General features: G+C 36.6%; 1 protein-coding gene across 1 annotated transcript in view; it reads right to left on the minus strand.

The window, feature by feature from the left end:
• The window catches only part of LAMA2 (laminin subunit alpha 2), a 613,526-nt gene that overhangs the window by 452,550 nt on the left and 137,427 nt on the right, over positions 1-23,549 (minus strand). The window contains exons 2-3 of the mRNA XM_032407892.1: positions 11,804-11,974; positions 4,607-4,719 (exon numbers count right to left, since the gene is read on the minus strand). Of these exons, the coding sequence (XP_032263783.1) occupies positions 4,607-4,719; positions 11,804-11,974 (284 nt within the window). The remainder of the gene's footprint in view (positions 1-4,606; positions 4,720-11,803; positions 11,975-23,549) is intronic.

Genomic DNA, 23,549 nt, shown 5'->3' on the forward strand with positions numbered 1-23,549 from the left:
TCCACATAACTTTATAGATATCATTTGAGAATGCATGAGTGCAGAATGCAAAGCAAATGTAGGAAAATATAAATGGCTTTAGTGTAAAATGGGCTTTCAAATGGTCTCTGATCTGTTGAATTAATAAGTAGGTATGAAATAATAGGTATGAAACATTGAAGGAAGAATTAATACCTATTCTTCTGAAACGATTTAAAAAAAATAGAAATGGAAGGAAAACTTTCAAACTCACTCTATGAGGTCAGCATTACCTTCATCCAAAACCAAAGACTCCATTAAAAAGGAGAATTATCGACCAATATCCCTAATGAACATAGATTCTCACCAAGATATTAATTAATAGGAATCAACAGTACATTAAAAGGATTATTCACCACAACCAAGTAGGATTTATTCCTGGGCTGCAAGGATGGTACAACATCCACAAATCAATCAATATAAGACACTACATCAATAAAGGACAAGAACCATATGATACTCTCAATAGATGCAGAAAAAGCATTTGACAAAATACAGCATCCTTTTTTGATAAAAACTCTCTGCCATGTAGGGATAGAGGGAACATACTTCAATATCATAAAAGCCATACACAAAAAATCCACAGCCGATACCATCCTCAATAGGGAAAAACTGAGAGCTTTTCCCCTAAGGTCATGAATATGACAGGGATGTCCACTCTCACCACTGTTGTTTAAAATAGTACTAGAAGTCCTGGCCTCAGCAATCAGACAACAAAAGAAATTAAAGGCATCCAAACCAGCAAGGAAGAAGTCACACTTCACTCTTGCAGACGACATGATACTCTATGTAAAAAATCTGAAAGTCTCCACTAATAAATTGCTAGAACTGATGCATGAATTCAGCAAAGTTGCAGGATATAAAATCAATGCACAGAAGTCAGTTGCATTTCTATACACTAACAATGAGACAGCAGAAAAAGACATTAGGGAATCAATCCCATTTACAATTGCACCAAAAACCATAAGATACCTAGGAATAAACCTAACCAAAGAGGTAAAAGATCTATACTCTGAAAACTATAGAATTATGAAAGAAATTAGAAAGCATTCCATGCTCATGGATTGGAAGAACAAATATTGTTAAGATGACCATACTACCCAAAGCAATCTATACATTCAATGCAATCCCTACCAAAATACCACCACCATTTTTCACAGAGCTGGAACAAACAATCCCAAAATTTGTATGGAACCAGAATAGACCCCATATAGCCAAAGTGATGTTGAAAAAGAAAACCAAAGCTAGAGGCATCACCATTCCAGACTTTAAGGTGTATTACAAAGCTGTAATCATCAAGACAGTATGGTAGTATGGTACTGGCACCAAAACAGACACATAGATCAATGGAACAGAATAGAGAACCCAGAAATGGACCCTCAATTCTATGGTCAACTCATCTTCAACAAAGCAGGAAATAATATCCAATTGAAAAAAGTTTCTTCAACAAATGGTGCTGGGAAAATTGGACAGTCACATGTAGAAGAATGAAAGTGGACCATTTTCTTACACCATACACAAAAATAGTCTCAAAAAGGATGAAAGACCTAAATGTGAGACAGGAATCCATCAAAATCCTAGAGAACACAGGCAGCAACCTCCGTGACCTCAGCAGCACAACTTCTTGCTAGACACGTCTCCAAAGGCAACAGAAACAAAAGCAAAAATGAACTATTGGGACTCCATCAAGATAAAAAGCTGCACAGCAAAGGAAATAGTCAACAAAACTGAAAGGCAACCTATGGAGAATGGGAGAAGATGATATTTCCAATGTCTTATCAGATAAGGGCTAGTATCCAAAATCTATAATGAACTTAGCAAACTCAACCCCCCCAAAAACAAAAAATCCAGTCAAGAAATGGGCAGAAGACATTAACAGACATTTCTCCAAAGAAGACATACAAATGGCCAACAGACACATGAAAAAGTGCTCACCATCGCTAGGCATCAGGGAAATCCAAATCAAAACCTCAATGAGATACCACCTCACACCAGTCAGAATGGCTAAAATTAACAAGCCAGGAAATGACAGATGTTGGCAAGGATGTGAAGAAAGGGGAACCCTCTTGCACTGTTGATGGGAATGCAAACTGGTACAGCCACTCTAGAAAAGAGTATGGAGGTTCCTCAAAATGTTAAAATTAGAGCTACTCTATGACCCAGCAATTGCCCTACTAGGTATTTATCCAAAGGATACAAACATAATGATTCAAAGGGCCACATGCACCCCAATATTTATAGCAGCAATGTCCACAATAGCCAAAATATGGAAAAAGCCCAGATGTCCATCAACAGATGAATGGATAAAGAAGATATGGTACACACACACACACACACACACACACACACACACAATGGAATATTACTCAGCCATCAAAAAGAATGAAATCTTGCCTTTTGCCACAACATGGATGCAACTAGAGGGTATTATGCTATGCGAAATAAGTCAGTCAGAGAAAGACAAATACCATATGATTTCACTCATGAGGAATTTAAGAAATAAAACAGATGAACATAGAGGAAGTGAAGGAAAATAAGATAAGATGAAAACAGAGAAGGAGGCCAATCATGAGACTCCTAATTATAAGAAACAAACTAAGGGTTGCTAGAAGGGAGGTACATGGCGGGGGGTTGGAGTAACTGGGCGATGGGCATTAAGAAGGGTACTTGAAGTAATGAGCACTGGGTGTTGTATGCAACTTATGAATCACTAAATTCTACCTCTGAAATTAATATTACAGGTTATGTTAATTAAATTGAATTTAAATAAGAACTTTTAAAAAAAGAGAAAAAGAAAATGCTTAAAAAATGATAGGTATTGGATAGAAGTGATTTAACAAAAGCTTCTAACTGGACCATCCAGTTTTAAATTAGAAGAAAAAAATGCTGTTATGTTTAATAAATATATACTACTGTGGTTGAGATCAAAGAGTAATATAAGTGATTTGAGTAAATTATATTAATAGATGATCTTGTCCCATGTGCATTTAAAGAATAAGTAGAGAGTTAGCTAGAGTAATTGACCATCACTATTTATTAATTCCCTATCCCAGAAGATGATACAAGGCAACAGACAGGAGACTTACTTTTGATTGGGAAGGCTAACTTTCAATAACCACATGAAGAGGGAGAACCATGGTGACTGATAAAGGACCAAGCTGTCTTTATCAGAAGAGGTTTGAAGTGCATTTTGAGGGTAAGATCCTCAGGGTATTCATGCACAAGTCTTCAATGACTTAATGCATCACTGATCAGTGTTGTAGTTTGCTCTGCTAGTCCCTGATAGTACTATGAGACTTCCTGAGAAATGCCATTAACTCAAGGCTGACATTCAGCTGTTAGAATGGTTAGACATGAATCCATGCCAGCTGGCAATTTAGCTACAGCCCTGAGCCCTTGCTGTCACCTTGTTAAGGTCCTGAGTTGTCCTAGATGGGTGAGAAGAGGGTCTCCTGTGAGACTCACCAGCCAGCAACTGTAGTTCCTGAATCTGTCTACCCTGGCAAAAAAATGGGCCCAAACTCTGGGTGGGGGTGGGAGGTTGTACTCCTGTTGATGACAAATAGCATCCATATGTGAAATGGCTGGTGCCTATCTGGTCCCCTGGGAATGTGACTAACCCCATTGGCTAGTGCTTCCCTCCACTACGACCACCTGTGGAAACATGACATCTACAGTGTATAAATAGTATCTGCACTAACTATCTCGCGGCCATTCCGCCTTCACTAACCCCACAATGCCTTGCTGCTCTGACTTCACTGGGCATGGGAGGAGTGGCTGAGAACCTTTCCTACACTGATTCCAGGGAATGAGAAACAGGCTAAAGTTACAGAAGTCATCCAAGTTAAACACCCCCAGTTTCAGCCTTTGGTCAATTAAATTAGCTTTTGTATTTAATAACAGCAAAATATGGGAACATTTTACCAGATTCCATCCAATTTGCAAGCCTAAATAATGTGGGGTGATGGTAATCCTTGATTAATAACTTCAGCCTGGCCTGAATATTGTGAACAGAAAGAAGAAAGAAATTAAGTGCAGAAGGCACCCAGGCCTCTGCCACACAAATTCTAATAACTTCAACATCAATTTTGTACAACTACAAGGCTTGTTACCTCGTTTAGTGGCCCAAGTTTAATTTAAGAATCAACTGTCACAGCTTGTTCAACTCTCAGTAATGAGAGGCAATTTACTCAAGAGCCCTGTTATCCAAGAACCTTTCAGTGCATACACCATGAGCAGAGCAGGAGCGCTGTATTATTTTAAAAGTTATATATTTTCTTTATGTAAAATTTTGTTGATCTATGTTTTCATCATTAACTCTCATTAGTCAAAACAGAATCAGCTCCTAATTCAGTTCTAAACTCTTCATGGGAACTCATTTTTGTTGTGCTTTAGAAATAAATGCCAAATATTTCTAAATAACAATATCCTAAAGGAAGAGGCCCCTTTGTTCCTTGTATTAAGAAAATGATGGAGGGCAATAAGAAAAGTATTCTTTCACCCAAGAACTACTAACTAAACAAATAGTAAATCCAAGATACAACTTTAAAAGTGGAAAATGATTTAAAAAAAAAAAGAGGCACTATACCTGCTGTAAATCCAGTGTAATTGTCACATAATGGTATTCAATTCCATTCTTAATACTGGGACTCTGCCACCAAGTGTTCTTTCCATCAATAGCATTTGTAATCGGGTGTCTCTCTGTTGAATCAGCAGCAATATGTGGAAGGATTAAAAAAAAAAAGATCATATAATGAATTTATAGCTGTTTCTTTAAAGAAAAAAGTAAAACTAAGTTGAAAGCATCATCATGTGAATATCAAACATCAAAATAATATAAAGAGAGAGAAACTCATATCTTCAACAGAATTAATTTAATGCCAACTTTTTCACAGCACTCTATAAGGTAGCATGAAATGCCTCAATAGTTAGGCTGTAAGAGAAGAACCTGCTCAACACTCTGGTCATCAAATCAAATAGGTGACTTTAAAGATTACTACAGAACTTAAGTGTGAAGAAATAATATTGAGATCTAATGGATGTGTCAGTCAAAGAGGCAAAAACTCTACTGTTTGAGGCAGCTCTAGTATGCCATTCACTTTGTGAACAAAAACATGAAATCCTGAATTGTGGTTGAAAGGTGCTTGAAGATTTACCCTTCTGACACATTCATTATTACCAAGACTTGGGCAGTCCAGTATGTATCTGGGTTTAATATAAAAGGCTGTCAAATCCATCCTATGAGACTTTTTGCAGTCAGGCCTTAACTGGTCAACTTCCAACCACTATTTAAAAAATATAATGAAAGATGGGGTGCCCGGGTGGCTCAGTCAGTTGAGCGTCCAACTCTTGGTTTTGGCAAAGGTCCTGACCTCAGGGCTGTGAGTTCAAGCCCCACATGGGGCTCCATGTTCAGCCAGGAGCCTGCTCGAGATCCTCTCTCTCCCTCTCCTTCGGCCCCTCCCCCTGCTCATGTTTGTGTGTGCACTCTCATAAAGAAGTATATCTTTAAATATATATATATAATGAAAGATACTCCAAATCTCCCATCTAGCATTTTCCCATCCCCATCATCACTAACTCAATGGAGGAGTCTGGACAATAATGGTAAGCAGGGAGAGAATAGCCCACGGAACTCTGTCCTACCAACAAAACGTGGATCTTCCCTCACCTTTACTCCAGATAGATGAGAACAGAACCCGGCGTGCGAATTAAAAGGAAGACTGGAGATAGACGACAGGAGGGTGGACAATCACCCCACCCCACCCTACCCCAGCAGTCTTTTCTTGCCATCCCTTTCCTTCTTGCGCTCCTCACACTTTGCATTTCCTCCAGCTTAGCACTGTGCCCCTCACATCAGCAGCCATTACCCCTAAGGTACCAAAGCCCTCATTCTGGTTTGGTTCTTAGTCATGGGTTCTTATCTGAAATCTGTTCTCCTTTTCCAAGTAATACAAATTCCGTTTTTTGTTTTTTTTCTTCTCTTCTAAACAGGCCCAAGCTCATTCACAGGCGAGGATGGCAGGAGTGGAGGTGGATGGAGATGTTCCTATTTCTATTCCAAGGGCTGCGCTAAGGTACTTAACTTCCTAAATTCTCACTTGAAAGTCAACATATTTAACCATTGAAATGTAAACAAACCGGAGGCTAGCTTCCCTGCTACTCTTCTGTAGATTATGGATTGCATATGACTTGGGGGGTCAGTCTTGAGAACTTTTTAACACTACTTCTCTGGGGAGATGTTTAAATAAATGGTCTAAGAGTAACCTTTTTGAGTAAAACAGGATCTTTTTTGTAAATGGAAGGAATACTTCAAATAATGAACAAACCATATCACCAAGGAGCAGTCATGGACTCTCCATTTGCCTACACGATGTAGTAATGTAAACAGGTACTCTAATGATAATGGTGATGAAAAAAGCATGAGATCTGGAATAAGAAGAGCTGGAGTATGAGGAGCTAGATATTCCACCTGGCTCCACTATTTGGTATTTAACCATGGCAACTCACTTACATTGTGTGTGCAATTCTTGAAATAGGGATAACAAAACTCCACTCCACAGCAGGGGTTCCCAGATTATTTTTCAGAAAAAAAGTAAATAAAAAAAAAATGTATGTGAGAGAGATTTGTGGAACTGATATGAGTTCTGGCTCTTCATTGATGCAAGTCACAGTAACCTCCAGTCTACTTTACTGTCATTTAATATACCATCACTATTATTTCATCAAATAATGAACAATTGAAACCAACAAAAGTTTTAAAGAACCATAATTTTAAAATGAAGAAGAGTTCTTTAAAATGTGTTCATTTTGTTGTCATTAAAAATTTAGAATTTCTCATTTTCTCATTTTTCCATGGACCAGTAAACATACCTTGGATGAGAACTCTAAGCTAACACGGTTACCAGAGGAACATTAGAGCTATTAATATTCTAACCAGTATGCATATACATAAAATAAATTATACATCTGTTCAAAATGTACACTGTTCTGAATCTTAATTAGAGCTGAATTGCATTTAATAAAAAATTTGAAAAGAACAACAAAACCAAGGAAAATGAAGTTCTCAATGCAATAGGAATTTCATAATAAAGTGAAATCCTCTTCAAAAGAAAAATTTTTATTCAAACTGAATATTCTTTGACTATATTAGTTTTATTACAGTAGCCTGCTATGACTTGTTTAATTAAAAACATAGAGGCTTATGTTCTCCAGTTACTTATGGGAATATGAGAGCATAGGACAGGACAAAAATATTCTATTTTTATTGATAAGTTATTTAGTTCAGCTAAACAACTGGATGGATTTTGTTTTGTATCAAGTCTTATCACATTTACAGTCCACTGAGATGAGGCATCCTACCTCATTACTGAAAAGTAAAACTGCTGAATGTATTTAATAATTAGCACTTGTTCTGTTGAAGCTAGGAAAGTAGTCAGGTCTTTATAATAATAGCAAATACCATAAGCAAAACCAAATATCAAATAAATGCCCTTGTGGTATCAGTGGGTGCTGAAATTGGCACATTAGGAGTCAGAACCATAAGTGAAATATTTCTGGCATTGCTTCTGAAGAAAAGTAAATATCACAGCAAACATTCCCCAAACATCCTCAGGAATCTTCTTTACAGACTCTGGGTTTAATATGTGACTGAAAACACACACAAAACCACATTTCCAAATCAAATTTGTGGCTCTTAGGTAATTCTGAGAGAAGCTATCTAATTGGAAATTTTGATATCTCCCAACTCAGGTCAAATTGATAAGAGAATTAGTCACGAAAATGAGGATTGGGAGATGAATCAACAATTAACCAAATCCCCATTATGAAAGTTTAATCATAATTAATTTGCAAATACTGATTAATTGTTGGCATACTTCCCTTATTTAGAATGAGATAGAAACTTATAACATCCTCAACAGGGATAGCTACACAAGTCATTCCAAGGGCTAACTGCATCAGAAAATTGGCGAGGGAATCATTGACGAGGTAAATCTTTCAAACTGCTAGTTTTTAATTGGGAAGCACAATCTATTAACAGGAAGTTCAAGTTTCCTTTTCTTTGTATGGTAGTTGAGTACCTACCTGCCAGATTTATTCTAACTGTTCAATGAATTTGTAAAACTTTATCATCTGTTGCTCCAACTTTCCTAAAATATATTCATGTAGTTTATTGCTAGATGTTTATTCTTATAGGGTATTGTTCTTTCTAAATTTCTAGTTCCAAAACAGGACTTTGAAATGTAATGAAGTTGGTAGCTTAAAATTAATCACACAAAGTAAATCCAGACTATGATAAGTTTAAAGAACACTTCAGGTAAATAAAAACGAGGAAATACAAAAAATATCTCCTTTGCATAGTGCTTAGTTACTAAAATATTCTGTTCACTATTGTCCCAATATAAAGCTAAATTTGCCTAAATACGGATGCTTCCACTGAGACACAAGAGACTGAAGGGGGAAGTGACAGGGTCTCTCTTGGACTCAATTTGGCAAATGCATCTCATCCATTTTTTCCAACCAAGAGTCTCCATTCAATTATTTTCCACCCCAGTCTTTGCATCTTCCTTCTATCCTGTCTCTGTGGCTGTACATAGTTTCTTGTTTTTCTCCTTTCCTGGAATACCTTTCCCTCTAATATCAGGCAATTAGGCTTTTTAATGCCCAACTAAGTCTGACCACTTTCTTGGAAACTTCTCTTGATACTTCAGTTCCCACTAATGTTCTCCTTCTCAGAAATTCTACATAACTTATAATATGTACCACTAGCTATATGAGCCCTGAGTTTATAGTTTCAAATATTTGTTTAATTGCTTTCTATATTCAAACCTTATCTATCCTAACATTGTATTTATAGGCAGGAACTATGAATATGTGTATTTATATTTTTATACACACACACACACACACACACACACACATATACATGTATACACACACACACAATTGTACACACTTTAACTCTCCCTCTCTGCCCAGTCCAACCTAAACACGCATTCACACACTCCCAACCACCTGCCCATCACTCCCCACTCCATCCCAACCATTTCTATGCCTCTGGGCTTTCTCACATTCCTCATGAAATCATCAAGGCTACCAGTCTAAACCAATGGCAGTTTCTCCCCATCAGGCTTCATTTTCCTCCCTAATGAACCTAAAGCTCATAGTCCATCAATTCATTTATCTTCTGGCCTTTACTTCCATTTTCTTGCCACCTTATCCTTCCATTCCACTTTCTCTGTAAAATTGCATGAGGCTCAGTACAAATATTTGATTCTTCCATTTTACCCCATATGGAATTCTTACTTTATTCTCATTATGGCTCAGCAATTTTCCTATTCCCCGAAAGCAGTTAATCAAAATTTTACTTCTTTCCTTAACAGAAGACTCAGACACATATCTTAATGAGAAAATCAAGAACATTAAATAATAATTCCCTCCCAAATACTTCCTTCTCTCTGCCTCTACTCATCCTCCCTCGTTCTGATTTGATCAGTTAAAAGATATGTGTCTCTTAATTCAAGGCTTTCCACCTCTGTTTAGTGACTCATCCGTTTTTACCTCTAGAGAACTACCACCCCCACCTTTATCCTCAACTTTATCCTCAACTTTCCTGGCCTCTCCTTTCATTGAAACTTGTTCAAATGCCTCCTGACTCTGAAAACCTTCAATACACCACATGTTCCTCTGTCGAAGTCCTCCATTCCCTTTCACATCAAGGATATTTGAGGGAATATTCCTACACTCCTTTCTTTCCTCTCTACCACTCATTTATCAACTCTGTGGTGTGACTTTTGCCACCATCAATCCACTGACTGCTTTAACAAGGTTACCGATGGATCCCATACTGTCAAAATCAAGGAAAATCTATTTTACACTTCGCTTACTCAATTTCTTGGAAGCAGTTAACATTGTGGATTACTCATTCTTCCTGAAAATTCTTTCCTTTCTCACATGCATGGTACCTGAATCTTCTGATTTCCTTCCTTGGATTCTGTTTCTCTTTATTGCCTTTCTAGATTCCACTTAACCTACCTCCCTTAGCTTTTGATATTTCCACAAGGCTTTGACCTAGGTCCTTTGCCTTTATTGTTCTATACAAAAATAAGCAAACAGGTAAGATGTGTTCCATCACTCCCCACTCCTATGCCCATACCATGATAATCTACGTCATAGAAATAACCAGAGCCGTTAAAAGGCAAGGAAGGTTTCTGATGGTCACCATCTTCTTCTTAACTATTTTTTTTAACATTCTGTGATACACAAGACCACCAATTTTAGTCACAAAAGTCCCAATTCTCCAAATAAAATAATGTTTTCAGCATCCCTAAATTATACAATAGAGAGGCGACTATGCGTTCTTCCTTTTAACCAATTCCAGTAAAGAATGCACAATGCCTTCCAACTTTCTTTTGAGATAAAAAAATGTAGACTGTGAGAGAAAACTTCCTTCATTTTATAAGCTTTGCAACTTAAAAAGAGAAGGAAACTAAGCAAATTTTAAAATAATATAATTGTGAAGTTTTATTACTCACCTCACTGACATTAAGTATTTACATTATTAACCTCCCCAATATATATTTGATAATTTCCCAATGTGTATCTCTAAATCAACCTCCATCTCTAGAATTCTTGCACACCACCCTCGCCTTCTCCATATAAATTCTTTACCTGTTAAACCAAATTACTCATAATTAACTGAATATATCATGCTCTTCCATACCTCCAAGACTTGCATATGCTTTTTCTTTTATAATACTTTTCATCTTACTCTTATTTTTGCAGCACATGGGTCACTTTCCCCCAGGAATAGTTAAATAACCTCTCTCATGTTCCCTTAACACTCTATTTACTTTTCTGCTTCTCCTATTTCCCCTTTAAGTCTCTTAAGTTAAGGGCTACTTATGATTTACCATTATGCTTCAATACAATGCATTGCTAATAACAAGTGTTCAAATGCTTGCCAAATAAATACATAAATGAATCTGAGATGTCAGTGTAGTTCATAGAAGCCAGCAAGGGGGCTTTGTATGACACTTGTCCTTAAAACACTCCTCTTGTGGTGTTTAAGAACCTCCATAATCTGGTTCCAGGCTCTGCACAAGATTTATCTCTACATTCTGCCTTTTGATGCTTTTAGTTCTAGCCATTCCTAACTACTTGTAGTTCCCTGAGCAAGTAAGTTTTTCTGTCTTATTCGGAACTCTCTTCTTGGCATCTCTTCTTCTCTTCCCACTCTCTCTTTTACCTGCTCAGCTAATACTTGTCCTTGGATCTCAGCTTAGATATCCCTTCTTTTGGCAAGCCTTCATTTGCACCAGGACTGAATTTGTGACCCTCCTCTCTCTCCTTCAGGCCCCTCTACTGATTCTTTACTTTGGACTTTTTGCCCATTTCTTCATTAGTTGAAGTGAGGGACAACACCTTATTCCTGTTGAAGTTGAATCTTCACCGGAGTACCTGGCACATAAGTGACCAATGAATGACTAAAGCCTACATTAATAACCACATCCTCAGATACTATTCTGGAGGTAGTAAACCTAATGACTGGCACAGGTCTTCAGCTAGAAAGCCTCCCTCAAGTAATGTACCTAGTACATATAAAGAACTCCAATGATGTTTGTCAGATGGTAGAGAAGGGGTATAAAGAAGCTCCCTTTCCCAAGTTCCAAGTTCCAGGAATTTGGGAGACCACAAACCCTTTGACTTTAATGCAACTTCACCTCAAAATCTCTCAATTACAGATCCTAGCCAGTGCCAGGCAAATACGTATTAAAATACATACGGTATGGATTGCTGCTGTTTTGATTGCAGATTCGACACTGAGGGTTCCTCACGGGCTGCCCAGGGACATGCTCTACCAATTTGCAATACATTTCAGGTCCTTTTTCTCCACATGTTGCATTTGTGGTGATGAGAGCATTAGAAGCAAGATTCAGCACAGCAGGGAATAAACCTGAAAAAGAAGGACAAATAAAGATTTGTGGGCCAGAAACAACATGGTATGATTTTGCTGCATTTTAAGATGAAATTAAGATAGGATATTTTTCAGAGCATTAAATTAATCGAAAATTAAATACTCAGTGATAATTGAATATTTAACTTAATTAAGTACTCTATATAAATAGCATGTGTTCTCAAATGAACATTTCTTTTTGGGTCTTAAATATAAAATCTAAACCTATCTTCTTAATTTTTAACCTCTAATACTTAATTAGGAAGAAAGTCCCATCTCTAACACACACTTTAAAAAAAAAATCTTCTCTTCATGTTATTGGCAAAAGATCCATCTTCCATCTTCCATTTCAGCTATTTTATATCTAGCAGTAAACTATAATCATATGTAAAGGTTTTGCACAAGTTTGCATTTATATTTTTTGTGGTCATTTTTATGCTCCAAATATTATTTAGTATTAAGTGGTTGTTATAATTCCTTTATATCCAAACTGGAGAAAATAGCAAATGATAAAAAGATTTTGGAAAACAATTCTTTACTGCCTTCTGTGCTATAAGGCCATATTATATAGCAATATATTATCAGAAACAACAAGTATAGTAGTCCATGATCCTACCAGCAATTATTTCTTAGATACAATAGAATTTTAAGCTTGCTCAGATAAAATCACAGAGACCCATCTTAGTGTAGAGTTGAGAAGGCCCTTCATTCCAAATGAACTCAGGTCTTTACTTTCTACAACTTAATATCAATTTTGCTTCATGTCTAGTATTTGTATTTTATGGATCTATTTTCATGTCTAGTATTTGTATTTTATGGATCTATTTTCAATGACAAGTATACATGTCTAGTATTTGTATTTTATGGATCTATTTTCAATGACAATATAGTAAAGTCATTTATCAGAAGCCACTCTAACTAAAAAATTTGTCTTGGAGAAAGTACATTTGAGATTACAGATAATTTGACTCAATTTGTATAAGGAACATGCTAACCATTTAGGTGGTCTCTGCTCTATACACATGCCAAGTAGGTCTACATTAACTCAACCTCTGATAGAAAGTTCTTTATTAACTAAATCTTATGTCCCAGTGTTTTACTGAGATCCCTAGAGTTTTGAGTTCATCAGTGTTTTCTTCCCTATCTTCAAACCTTAGCACATGCTAGGTACAGAGTAAGTACCCAATATATTTGTAAAATGAATGGATTATAAATACTGGCCACATAAATGTTCTTTGCATTATCTGCATCTTCATCCTCCTCCTCATCATCAGCATTACTGAATGTTTATAATGTTCCAGGAACTATTCTGTCAGGCACTGTTCTAGCACTCTATCTTCTTGGACTAATTTGCTACAAATGATACCCTTAGGAGCTACATGCTATTATTACCCTTATTTTATTGAGATGTTCAGTAACTTGCCTATGACTGCAGCTAGCAAATAGCAGAACTGTGATTTGAGCCCAAGAAATCTCGCTCCAGAGTCTATCCTCTTAATCACTATACTGCATGTTCTCGACTATATCATATGAAACTACATAAATCTATTGCTAACTTGTGGTCCTGGTTGATCTTAGAACTGCATTGAAAGAAATAGCAGTACAGCAAATAAAAAAGATTTTTAAATAATTTTGATCTCTTTTGTAATCATGCTCAACAATTTCAAAGAGGTAAGCAAATTCATAAGACCAGGCAAGACCACAATTATTGTCTCAGTCACTCTCAGGGTCTCCCAAAAAGCTGACTCCAAACAATCTCTCTCTTCCCTCCCTCACCACACTTTTACCAGTTTCTAAAATCCCTCTGGTTCTGCTGCTCCAATCTAGCCATGCCCCCACCCTCCCAGCCCTCCTGCCTTGTGCTTTTCTCCAGCTAATAGTTACTTGGGGTTTCCAATTTTTCCTTGTTTGCCAGATGTTCAGAACTTACTTTTTTTTGAGGATTTTTTTTTTATTAAGTTCAATTAGCCAACATATAGTACATCATTAGTTTCAGATGTAGAGTTCTCTTATTCATCATTGCATATAACACCCAGTGCTCATCAGATCATGTGCCCTCCTTAATGCCTATCACCCAGTTACCCCATTCCCCTACCCCCTTCCCTTCTGCAACCCTCAATTTTTTTCCCGGAGTCCAGAGTCTCTCATGGTTTGTCTCCCTCTCTGATTTCTTCCCATCCAGTTTTCTCTCCCTTCCCCTATGGTCCTCTGCCTTATTTCTTGTATCCCACATATTAGTGAAACCAGATGATAATTGTCTTTCTCTGCTTGACTTATTTCACTTAGCATAATCCCCTCCAGTTCCATCCATGTCAATGCAAATGGTAGGTATTCATCCTTTCTGATGGCTGAGTAATATTCCATTGTATATATGAACCACATCTTCTTTATCCATTCATCTGTTGAAAGACATCTTGGCTCCTTCCACAGTTTGGCTATTGTGGACATTGCTGCTATGAACATTGGGGTGCATGTGCCCCTTCTTTTCACTACATCTGTATCTTGGGGTAAATACCCAGTAGTGCAATTGCTGGGTCATAGGGTAGCTCTATTATTAATGTCTTGAGGAATGTCCATACTGTTTTCCAGAGGGGCTGTATCACCTTGCATTCCCACCAACAGTGTAAGAGGGTTCCCCTTTCCACATCCTCACTAACATTTGTCATTCCTTGTCTTATTAATTTTGGCCATTCTAATTGGTATAAGGTGATAGCTCAATGTGGTTTTGATTTGCACTTCCCTGATGGCAAGTGATGTGGAACATTTTTTCATGTGTCTGTTAGTCATTTGTATGTCTTTTTTGGAGAAGTGTCTGTTCATATCTTCTGCCCATTTCTTGACTGGATTATTTGTTTTTTGGGTGTTGAGTTTGAGAAGTTCTTTATAGATCTTGGATATCAGCCCTTTATCTGTTATGTCATTTGCAAATATCTTCTCTCATTCCGTAGGTTGACTTTTAGTTTTGTTGACTGTTTTCTTTGCTGTGCAGAAGGCTTTTTATCTTGATGAAGTCTCAATAGTTCATTTTTACTTTTGTTTCCCTTGCCTTTAGAGACAGAACTTACTTTTTTACTCAATTGCAATCACTATCTTATTCATTCTTCCCGATGAGTTTATTTCCCCAACCCCCTCGTTTCCCTCATCTGTATGCTCTGACCCCCTCAATGAGACTTTCTGCCAATGTGACATGAGTAGAGCTAATATGATCAGATGGTCACTGTCAGAAAAATATTAGCCATTCATAAAGCTACTGTTATATATTTCATGAGGAAATGTAGAGTGTTTTCTAAATGGTAAAGTACTATAAGTACAAATGTTATTTATCTTTTTTTTTAGTTTTACTTATATATGCAGACTTATTGGAAACTACCTCAATTTTGTGAGGTTCACCACATTACAAATTTTAAAATAATTTGATCATTCCCAAAGCATTATCTCTTTACTTTATTTTATTCTCTAGATTGGTAAATGATATATGATTAAATAAAATTTGTCTTTCTCTTCTATCATTCATTGCCATTTTGCATTTAACTGTACAATTATTATTTCATCAAATATGGATTGAGCACAGTATGCCAGATACCATAAAAGATTTGAGAATGAAAACACTATTAAGATAGGTTTTCTTGTGAGAAGTGATATGAGATGAATCTCAAAGGAAAAATAGTAGTTTATCTGGTAGAGAAAAGGAAGTAGGGAAGAGCAAACGCAGCAGGCAGAGGGAACAGCATATGAGTATGGACTTGTTTCTGAAAGCTTATGTGAATTTTGAGTGACTAATGGAGTTGTTGGCTTGGTGATTGTTTTAACCCGTAAGATTAGGTGATTGTTTAGACATGGATACAGATCTAGGTATATAGATATACAGATACAGATATGGCTACAGATCTAGACACATAGAGATTACACAGAGTATACCCAATGGTTCACATATACATCAAAACAAACCGCTGCCTATTTGTCACTGTTAGTAATTTGTTTTAGTGGCATTTTTTTTCCAGGTCTTCATAATTTTAGTGTATACTGTAGAACAAAATAGGTAATTAGAAGGAAGACATATGCCAGGCATCCTGTTTCTAGGACAAAACTCTACCTCTCGTCTTGCTGGCCTGCAGAATAAGTTTAGGTAGTTAAACCCCTTCTAATCCCTCCAAACAAAACCAGTTTACTTATACAAAAGCCATCTCAGACAGTGGCCATCCATCTCTAAAACTGCCGCAGGACACTGTCAGTTTTGTTCTGTGATCTTTGTCTCCTCCCTCAACTTTGACTAGTTCTGACTTTGACCCTGACCTTGAGTCTGTTTCACAGATATGGGTAAGACTCCCCATGCCCTGCTCTGGTGCAGCCCTGTGTAGGACCTGATTTGAGTTGGCTTGACCTGCACTTTCTCAGGTCTGAGTAATCATGGGAGGGGGCCAGAAAGGAAAGACGACTGGTGAAAACTATTTTACTGTATATTGTAGGGTCTGAAAATATAGAATTGGATTACATTCCAATTCCCCCACAGAATTAAATGAATAAAATGTGAGCAAAATGACATGGCTGTAAAAGAATCACATGTAGAGAAGTAACACTGATTCAGAAGCTATTTCATATTCATTGATAGGACTTAATCGCTTGGTCACCCCATTGCATAGATTTTATCAGTCTCATTTTACAAATGAAGAACATGCAGCCCAGAGAAAATGAACATTTCGCACAAAATTATGAATTAGTAAGATTGAAAACGAAGATTTGAACTCAGCCCTTTAACCTAGAAGACTTATTCTTATCAGGGCATGAAGAAGAGACAAAACCTGGTCCTCAGCTTATCAGTTTACATATTTAATAGAAGAAATAACTTGCCCAGTCACCACCACTTTGTTGCTTCATAGACTTTTCTACTCATAAACAAAGATATTAATAAAATTTACATTTATTATCTTTCAGTTCTTTCCATTGATTTGTTTGTTACACTTATTAATCATGTGCTCAAAATTAACCTTTTCAATTTAATTGCCTTGCTTTGTGGCCAAGGAACAGTTGCCTTTTGAAGTTTTATCAGCTATTTTGCTGTTTATTTTTTTAAAAAATCAGTAAAGTATATTGGTCAGGGAAGGTCTCCAATTAGTTGCTAACAACCAATTTGAAGAGTCAGTCAATATCTGAGCTTTTATTGAATCTTCAGCAGGTTGTATTATAGATTGCAGCCCATTTTCATTATATGTTAAATCTATTAAGCTGTTCCTATTTATTCCCACTCAAAAGCAGGAGAGCAATATTTATTGCTATATTCAATATGGGTTGCTTGGTTAAGATTATGTAAACACTGTGAGTGTAAATGAACTACAAATAGCTGGTGAACCTTTATAGAGTATTGACTTACAGCCTCTTAATTCAATTTGAGGTCATGTAATGTTAATGACATAAAAGCCAGTCGTCATTACCCATATGATTATGATTGACATTTTTTTCTGAATAGTATCTAGACTAAGTAAATTTAGTTGGATTTGTGGCATAACGAACAAAGTCTGAACAAAAACAAATATTTATTCTCCCTATATTATATATTTTATTAGAGATAAGAATATGATTACTATATAGAAAATAATATATATTCTGTTATATAATGTATACATATAATAAATAGTCTAGAAAAAGCTAAGTTATAGCAGGTGAAAAATAGAAATTTTTTACAATATGGCAAACATTTAGAAAGTTCACCAAATTTCCACTTGGATGTTTTTATACTATATTTGCTACTCCAAATACTGTGGTGTGTTCATACACATTTGCATGATTGTGATGATTTGTAACCTCAAAATCCCACACTCTGGTTTCAAAGGGCAGAAGCACTTTTAAAACCTGCATATAGAGGTTCTACTTTTAATAATTGTGGAGTAGCTTCCAATGAATCAAACCCCTCACAAATTACAGCTATGACTTCTGAACAAATTATATATTTTTAGAAACCCCAAAAACCTGAAAACAATGGAGAACAACCCAAAACAGATAAGGTAGGAGGGATGTGTATGCTTAGAAAAAGGAAGATATTGGATGTGTTTCAGACTGCACCAGGCACAGTGGTGAAAACACAAATAGAATTCCACAGCTCCTCTCATCTGTCTTTTTCTAAACAATCTTGAAAAACCAGAGAACAAAACTAAGAACAGCCATAGCTGCAATAAAGTGAGAAAAAAAATGCTGGAAAAGAGAAAACCACATAAAAGGAGCCAAAAATATGTGTATAAACTCTTCCCAAATCCTTCACTGACGCCAGACCTGAATATGGCCCAGCCTGTACTCCAACTGGGGCTAAAAGAACAAAACAGAAATCTGTGGTAGCTGCATTCCACAGGGGAGACTACAGTTTAGTGTTTGAGTCCACACAAGTTAGTCAACTCATATAACACAAAAATAAGAAATGGAGGACTATTCTTCAGAAAAACATAACAGAATCCTGGGTTTCTACAATGTATCATTCACAATGTCCAGACTGCATTTTTAAAAAAAATATTAAACGTACAAAGAAATAAAATTCTACCCATATTTAAAGAAAAGCAATGAATAAAGACCAACACTGATATCAACCCAATGTTGGAGTTAGCATACAAATATTTTTAAGCACCTTTAAACCTATGATCAAGGACACACAAAAAAATGCTTATAATGAAAAGACAAATAGGAAATTCCAGTAGAGGAATAGAAACTACAGAAAAAAAAAATACCAAATTTAAATTCTAGAACTGAAAAATGCAGTATCTAGAATATAAAAAATCATAGCATGGGATTAATAGAAAATTGGTTGAGAGGAAAAAAAGTGTAAATAAACTTGAATATAAAGTGATAGACTCTTTTCCTAAGTCTTTATTTTTTTAATTTTTTTTTTATTTATTTGAGAGAGAGAAAGAAAGAGTGAGCACGAACGGGGGAGGGGCAGAGAGAGAGAAAGAAGCAGACTCCCCACTGAGCAGGGAGTCTGATGTGGGACTCGATCCCAGGACCCTGGGATCATGACCTAAGCCAAAGACAGACGATTAACTGACTGAGCCACCCAGGCACCCTCCTAAGTCTTTAAATACATTTTAATGTTTAAAGAAGAAATTATAATGCTGCAGGGGGCAGGGAGGGTTACAATGTATGTTAATGTAATACAGATGACAATTATAACAAAGATATGGGGGTGGAAAGATCATGGTAAGTAGATCTATATATTTCCAAGGTTCTTTTTTTTTTTAATTTAATTTTATTATGTTATGTTAATAACCATACATTTCCAAGGTTCTTGTGCTTTACAGTAAGTGGTAGATTATTAAAAAGATTGACAGCTTCAAATGTTTGAATGTTTGTGGAGCAACTGGAACTCTACCCCATTGCTGTTGGGAATATAAATTAGTACAACTACATTAGAAAAGAGTTAGGCATTTTTTTGTTTGTTCATTTTTTTAATAAATTTAAACCTAGACCCCTACATTCCATCCTTAGGTAAAATCCCAAGAGAAATAACAGTACATATCTATGAAAAGACCCATGCAAAAATGTTCATGGAAGCTCTTATTATAATAACCAAATCTGGAAACCGCTCAGGTGTTTATCAATGGGAGAACTGATACAGAAACTGTGGTTTATTCACACAATGGCACACTATTCAGCATTAAAGTGGAGCAAACTACTGATACATGGAAAGAGATGACTCTCAAAAGCATTATGCCAAATAAAAGAAGCTTTACCAAAAAAGAGTGCATATTCTATTATTCGTTTGACTTTTTAGAACAGACTAATCTATTGGGAAAATAAAACAGAAAAACCTGGTTGATTTGAGGGGTAGAGACTGACTGGAAAGAGGCATCAGACCATTTCTGGGGTGATGGTAATATTCCTGATAGGATTTTGTATTATACAAGTGTATACATCTGTTAAAGCTTACTGAATATTACACTCAATGAGTGCATGCTATACCCAGTGAGGACTTGTGCATTTCACTCTAGGTAAGTTTTACCTTAAAAAAGAAAGTAAACCAATATTGAATTCTAGTTAATGATATTCATGATGAAGAGTTGAGGATGAAGTTTGCAAGGGATCAAAATATAAGATGGAGAGTTATGTGCAGATGGATAGATGTATAATAGAGCAAATATAGTAAGGTATTAATTTTAGACTCTAGATGCTGAGTATATGAGTGTTTATGATTCTTTCAACTTCTCTGTATGTGAGGAAATTTTAATAAAATTTGGCAAAGAATCTATAGAATATTATACATGCATATATATGTATATATCTATATATAACCATCTATACATATACACATATATGTAGATGCACATATGTATATATATGATTTATATCATTCTTTGGCTTTTATAAATTGTCAATACCAGTAACAATAAAATTTTAAATTGGTATTTCTTAAATCAAATGTGGCAAAGTTTGTTGGATACCACAGAGGAAATCTATCTTTTCAATCCCCTTCAGAATCAGTAGAAACAAACAAAAGCAAACAAAACAGCTGAAAAGAATGGGTGGATGACTTGAACTTTATTTTCAGCAAAACAGCTGAAAGTCTCTCCAAGACCCCAGCAGGCCAGCAGTCAGCAGGTGACTCTGTTTTCCCTGTACAGCTCTCCAATCCTTCCAGCTTTTATTTCATAAAAATAAAGAACTTTGACTTTGAATCATATTTAATACACAGTGTTGTCTTTTGAAGACCTACAAGTGAGTTGGAGAGAAATGCATTCAACGTGCTCGTAAGTGATCTCCTGTGGGGCGCAGTTCAGACTGGTTTCTTAGGCTTGAAGTGGTATTTCTCTAGGTGACGAACTAGAAGGCTATTAACTGGTAGCAAAAAGTATTCAGTTCAAAGAAGCCTTGTAAGAATTTAAATTTTACGAATGAAGAAAATAATTCCCAGAACCTAAATGGCACTGCTAATTTTCAAACCCAGTTACTGTAATCCCAAATGGATTAGAATTAGTAAAACCCACTGGCCTCACTCCCCTCCCTGCTCTAAAGGAAAATCCCTTCCACCTCCTACACCATTCCTCAGTTTTATGCCATCCAGTTGTCCTTTCCCCGTCCATAGGCATGCTCACAGATCGACTTCCATCATAGTTTTGTAACTCCTGAAATTTATTTCCAAATTTCTCTGTCTTAAGAAAGCACTTCTTCCACCTTCTTATTGTAACTGAAGCCTTGATTTCCTCTGACAGTGACACTGTAGATCTGCCTGGTGGATCCCTAGATCCACTGGGAAAGGAAAAGTAGCCTCCTCCTGCCTTCTAACTGCTACTTACAGATCAGTTCCTCTCGTCACTTATAACTTCTTTTTTAAAAGGTTCAAATCAGGGGCGCCTGGGTGGCTCAGTCAGGTAAGCGTCTGCCTTCAGCTCAGGTCATGATCCCAGGGTTCTGGGATCAACCCTACATCGGGCTCCCCGCTCAGCGGAAAGCCTGCTTCTCTCTCTCTCCCTCTGCCGGCCGCTCCCCCTGCTGTGCGCTCTCTCTCTGTGTCAAATAAATAAATAAAATCTTAAAAAAAAAATAAAGTTCAAGTCATCCACCCATTCCTCATGCTCATCTCCATTACTGGCTGACTTCATGAAGACCAACCACAAAAATATTGCTAATTGATTCGGTTATTTTTACCCCCCAGTTTTCTGCCACTCACACTCAAAAGGTGAACATAAACCAGCCTTAATGTTATTCCACAGAAGCCAGAAAATGTTAAAAGGCACTTTGAGAACAAATATGTTTTATTTCTCATTATGCTAAGATATCTGCTTCCAATTTATTTATTTATTTATTTATTTTGGTCTTTAGTTTAACATCCTTTCTCTCTCTCTCCTCATCTGTCTGTCTATACTTTTATATAACGATATCCTATCCGATCTTACCTCTACTGCAATGGCCCCCTAACTAGTCTTTCTGCATGACTCCACTTTTGTTCATCTTCCACGGTGTCATCGAAATTATCTTCCTAAAAATTAAGTCTGATCACATCACTTTTTTTTTTTTCCAAGACCTCTATGTCGTCCTGTAGTAGAGCAGCCCCTCCTTGGTCCTCCAGACATTTATAATCAGGCCCCTATCTACGTCTCTAAACTTATCTGTATATGTCACATGTACTGACACCTTATTCTTTACAACTATACCAGGTGCTTTGTTGTGCATCATCTCATCCATTATCTCATCCATTCTGCAATATCTTTCTTTTTCTGGGTCATGGTCATCCACTCACCTTTCATGACTCAGTTCAAATATCCCTGCTCTGTGAAAGTGTTTCCTGACTTTGCCACAAAGAATTTGTTGTTTCCTTCTTGAGGTCTACAGAGTACTTAGTTGATATTTTATTATAACCCTCATCACACTGAAACTTTAATATCCTTACAATGGATTTCTACTCTATAACATCATTGAGTATAGAGAAAACACTAGCTACAGGCACTCCAATTTAAATTTATCGAGTGAGAAGAAATAGATGCACTTGTGTAATCTTTCTAGAGAGAAATCTGGCAAACCAAAGCCATTAAACTGATCAGACCCTTGATTTGGTAGGACTCTGTCTTGGCACCCTAGCTCAGTGAAATAATTCAAAGAACCCAAGCGATTTGAAAACGTGGTGGATCTTTACCATTTCTCGCCTGTCCAACATCCAGCCTCCATTTCTATTCCTAGGTAATTGCCACTGTATTTAGTACAGAGGGTATGCAGTACCCTCCTGATAAGGAAGTAAAAGTAGGGGAGATCTTTCTTCTTCCCTTCCTTTAGCAGCTTGGACATGTGCACATGACTTCAGCCTAGGGCTCTGCATCTTGAGCCCTTGAAGAACAGGGTTGGGGAATAAGAAAAATAAGATGACAGTGACAGAGATAAAAGTACCAGTGGTGGGGGGGAAGGAAGGTGTTAAGGGCAACGTTGGTAAAAAGACCCTGACTAGATTATTCAGGCATTGAAACCTGGAAATGGCCTTGATGAGCACCATCTCCCAAGACTTGTGTTCAGAACTTTCTGCAAGTTAGTTATGTGATATAGTTCAAATGCATTTCTGCCTAAGTTAAACAGTATTGGTGATTTCTGTTGCTTCTGGTCAAGAAGCCAGGTGGAGACAAAGACCCATATTATGTTTATACATTGCTCTAAACCCACATATGCCCCTAAAGACACACACACACACACACACACACACACACAAGCATGCACACCTGTACACATACACAAAGATCAAGAGGGTAATTTTATTGTAACTAACAAAATAGATACATAAGCAGCTGCTTCATTTAAACATCTTTAGGACAAAATGTGAAGGAACAGTAGTGACAACTATCACAATTATTTACAGAAAGACCCAATGCTTATACAATGATCATGATCCGAAGGGGCCACTTTAAAAATTCTGCTTCACGGTGGAAGTTTCCTTTTCTTTCCTTCTTCTTCTTCATGTGCTCTTTTTTGATTACCTTGAACTGTTTGAAGTTTGGTAAACCATCACTTTAAAATGATGATAACCTAACTCATGTCTTTAAAGAAAATCTTTCTAATGTAGTCTGGCAAAAATAATTTCTAAATATATATTTCTTGTTTTCATCAGTCTAAATAT

The sequence above is a fragment of the Phoca vitulina genome, unplaced genomic scaffold (assembly GCF_004348235.1).
Source record: "Phoca vitulina isolate PV1807 unplaced genomic scaffold, GSC_HSeal_1.0 scaffold9, whole genome shotgun sequence".
Classification (NCBI taxonomy): Eukaryota; Metazoa; Chordata; class Mammalia; order Carnivora; family Phocidae; genus Phoca; species Phoca vitulina.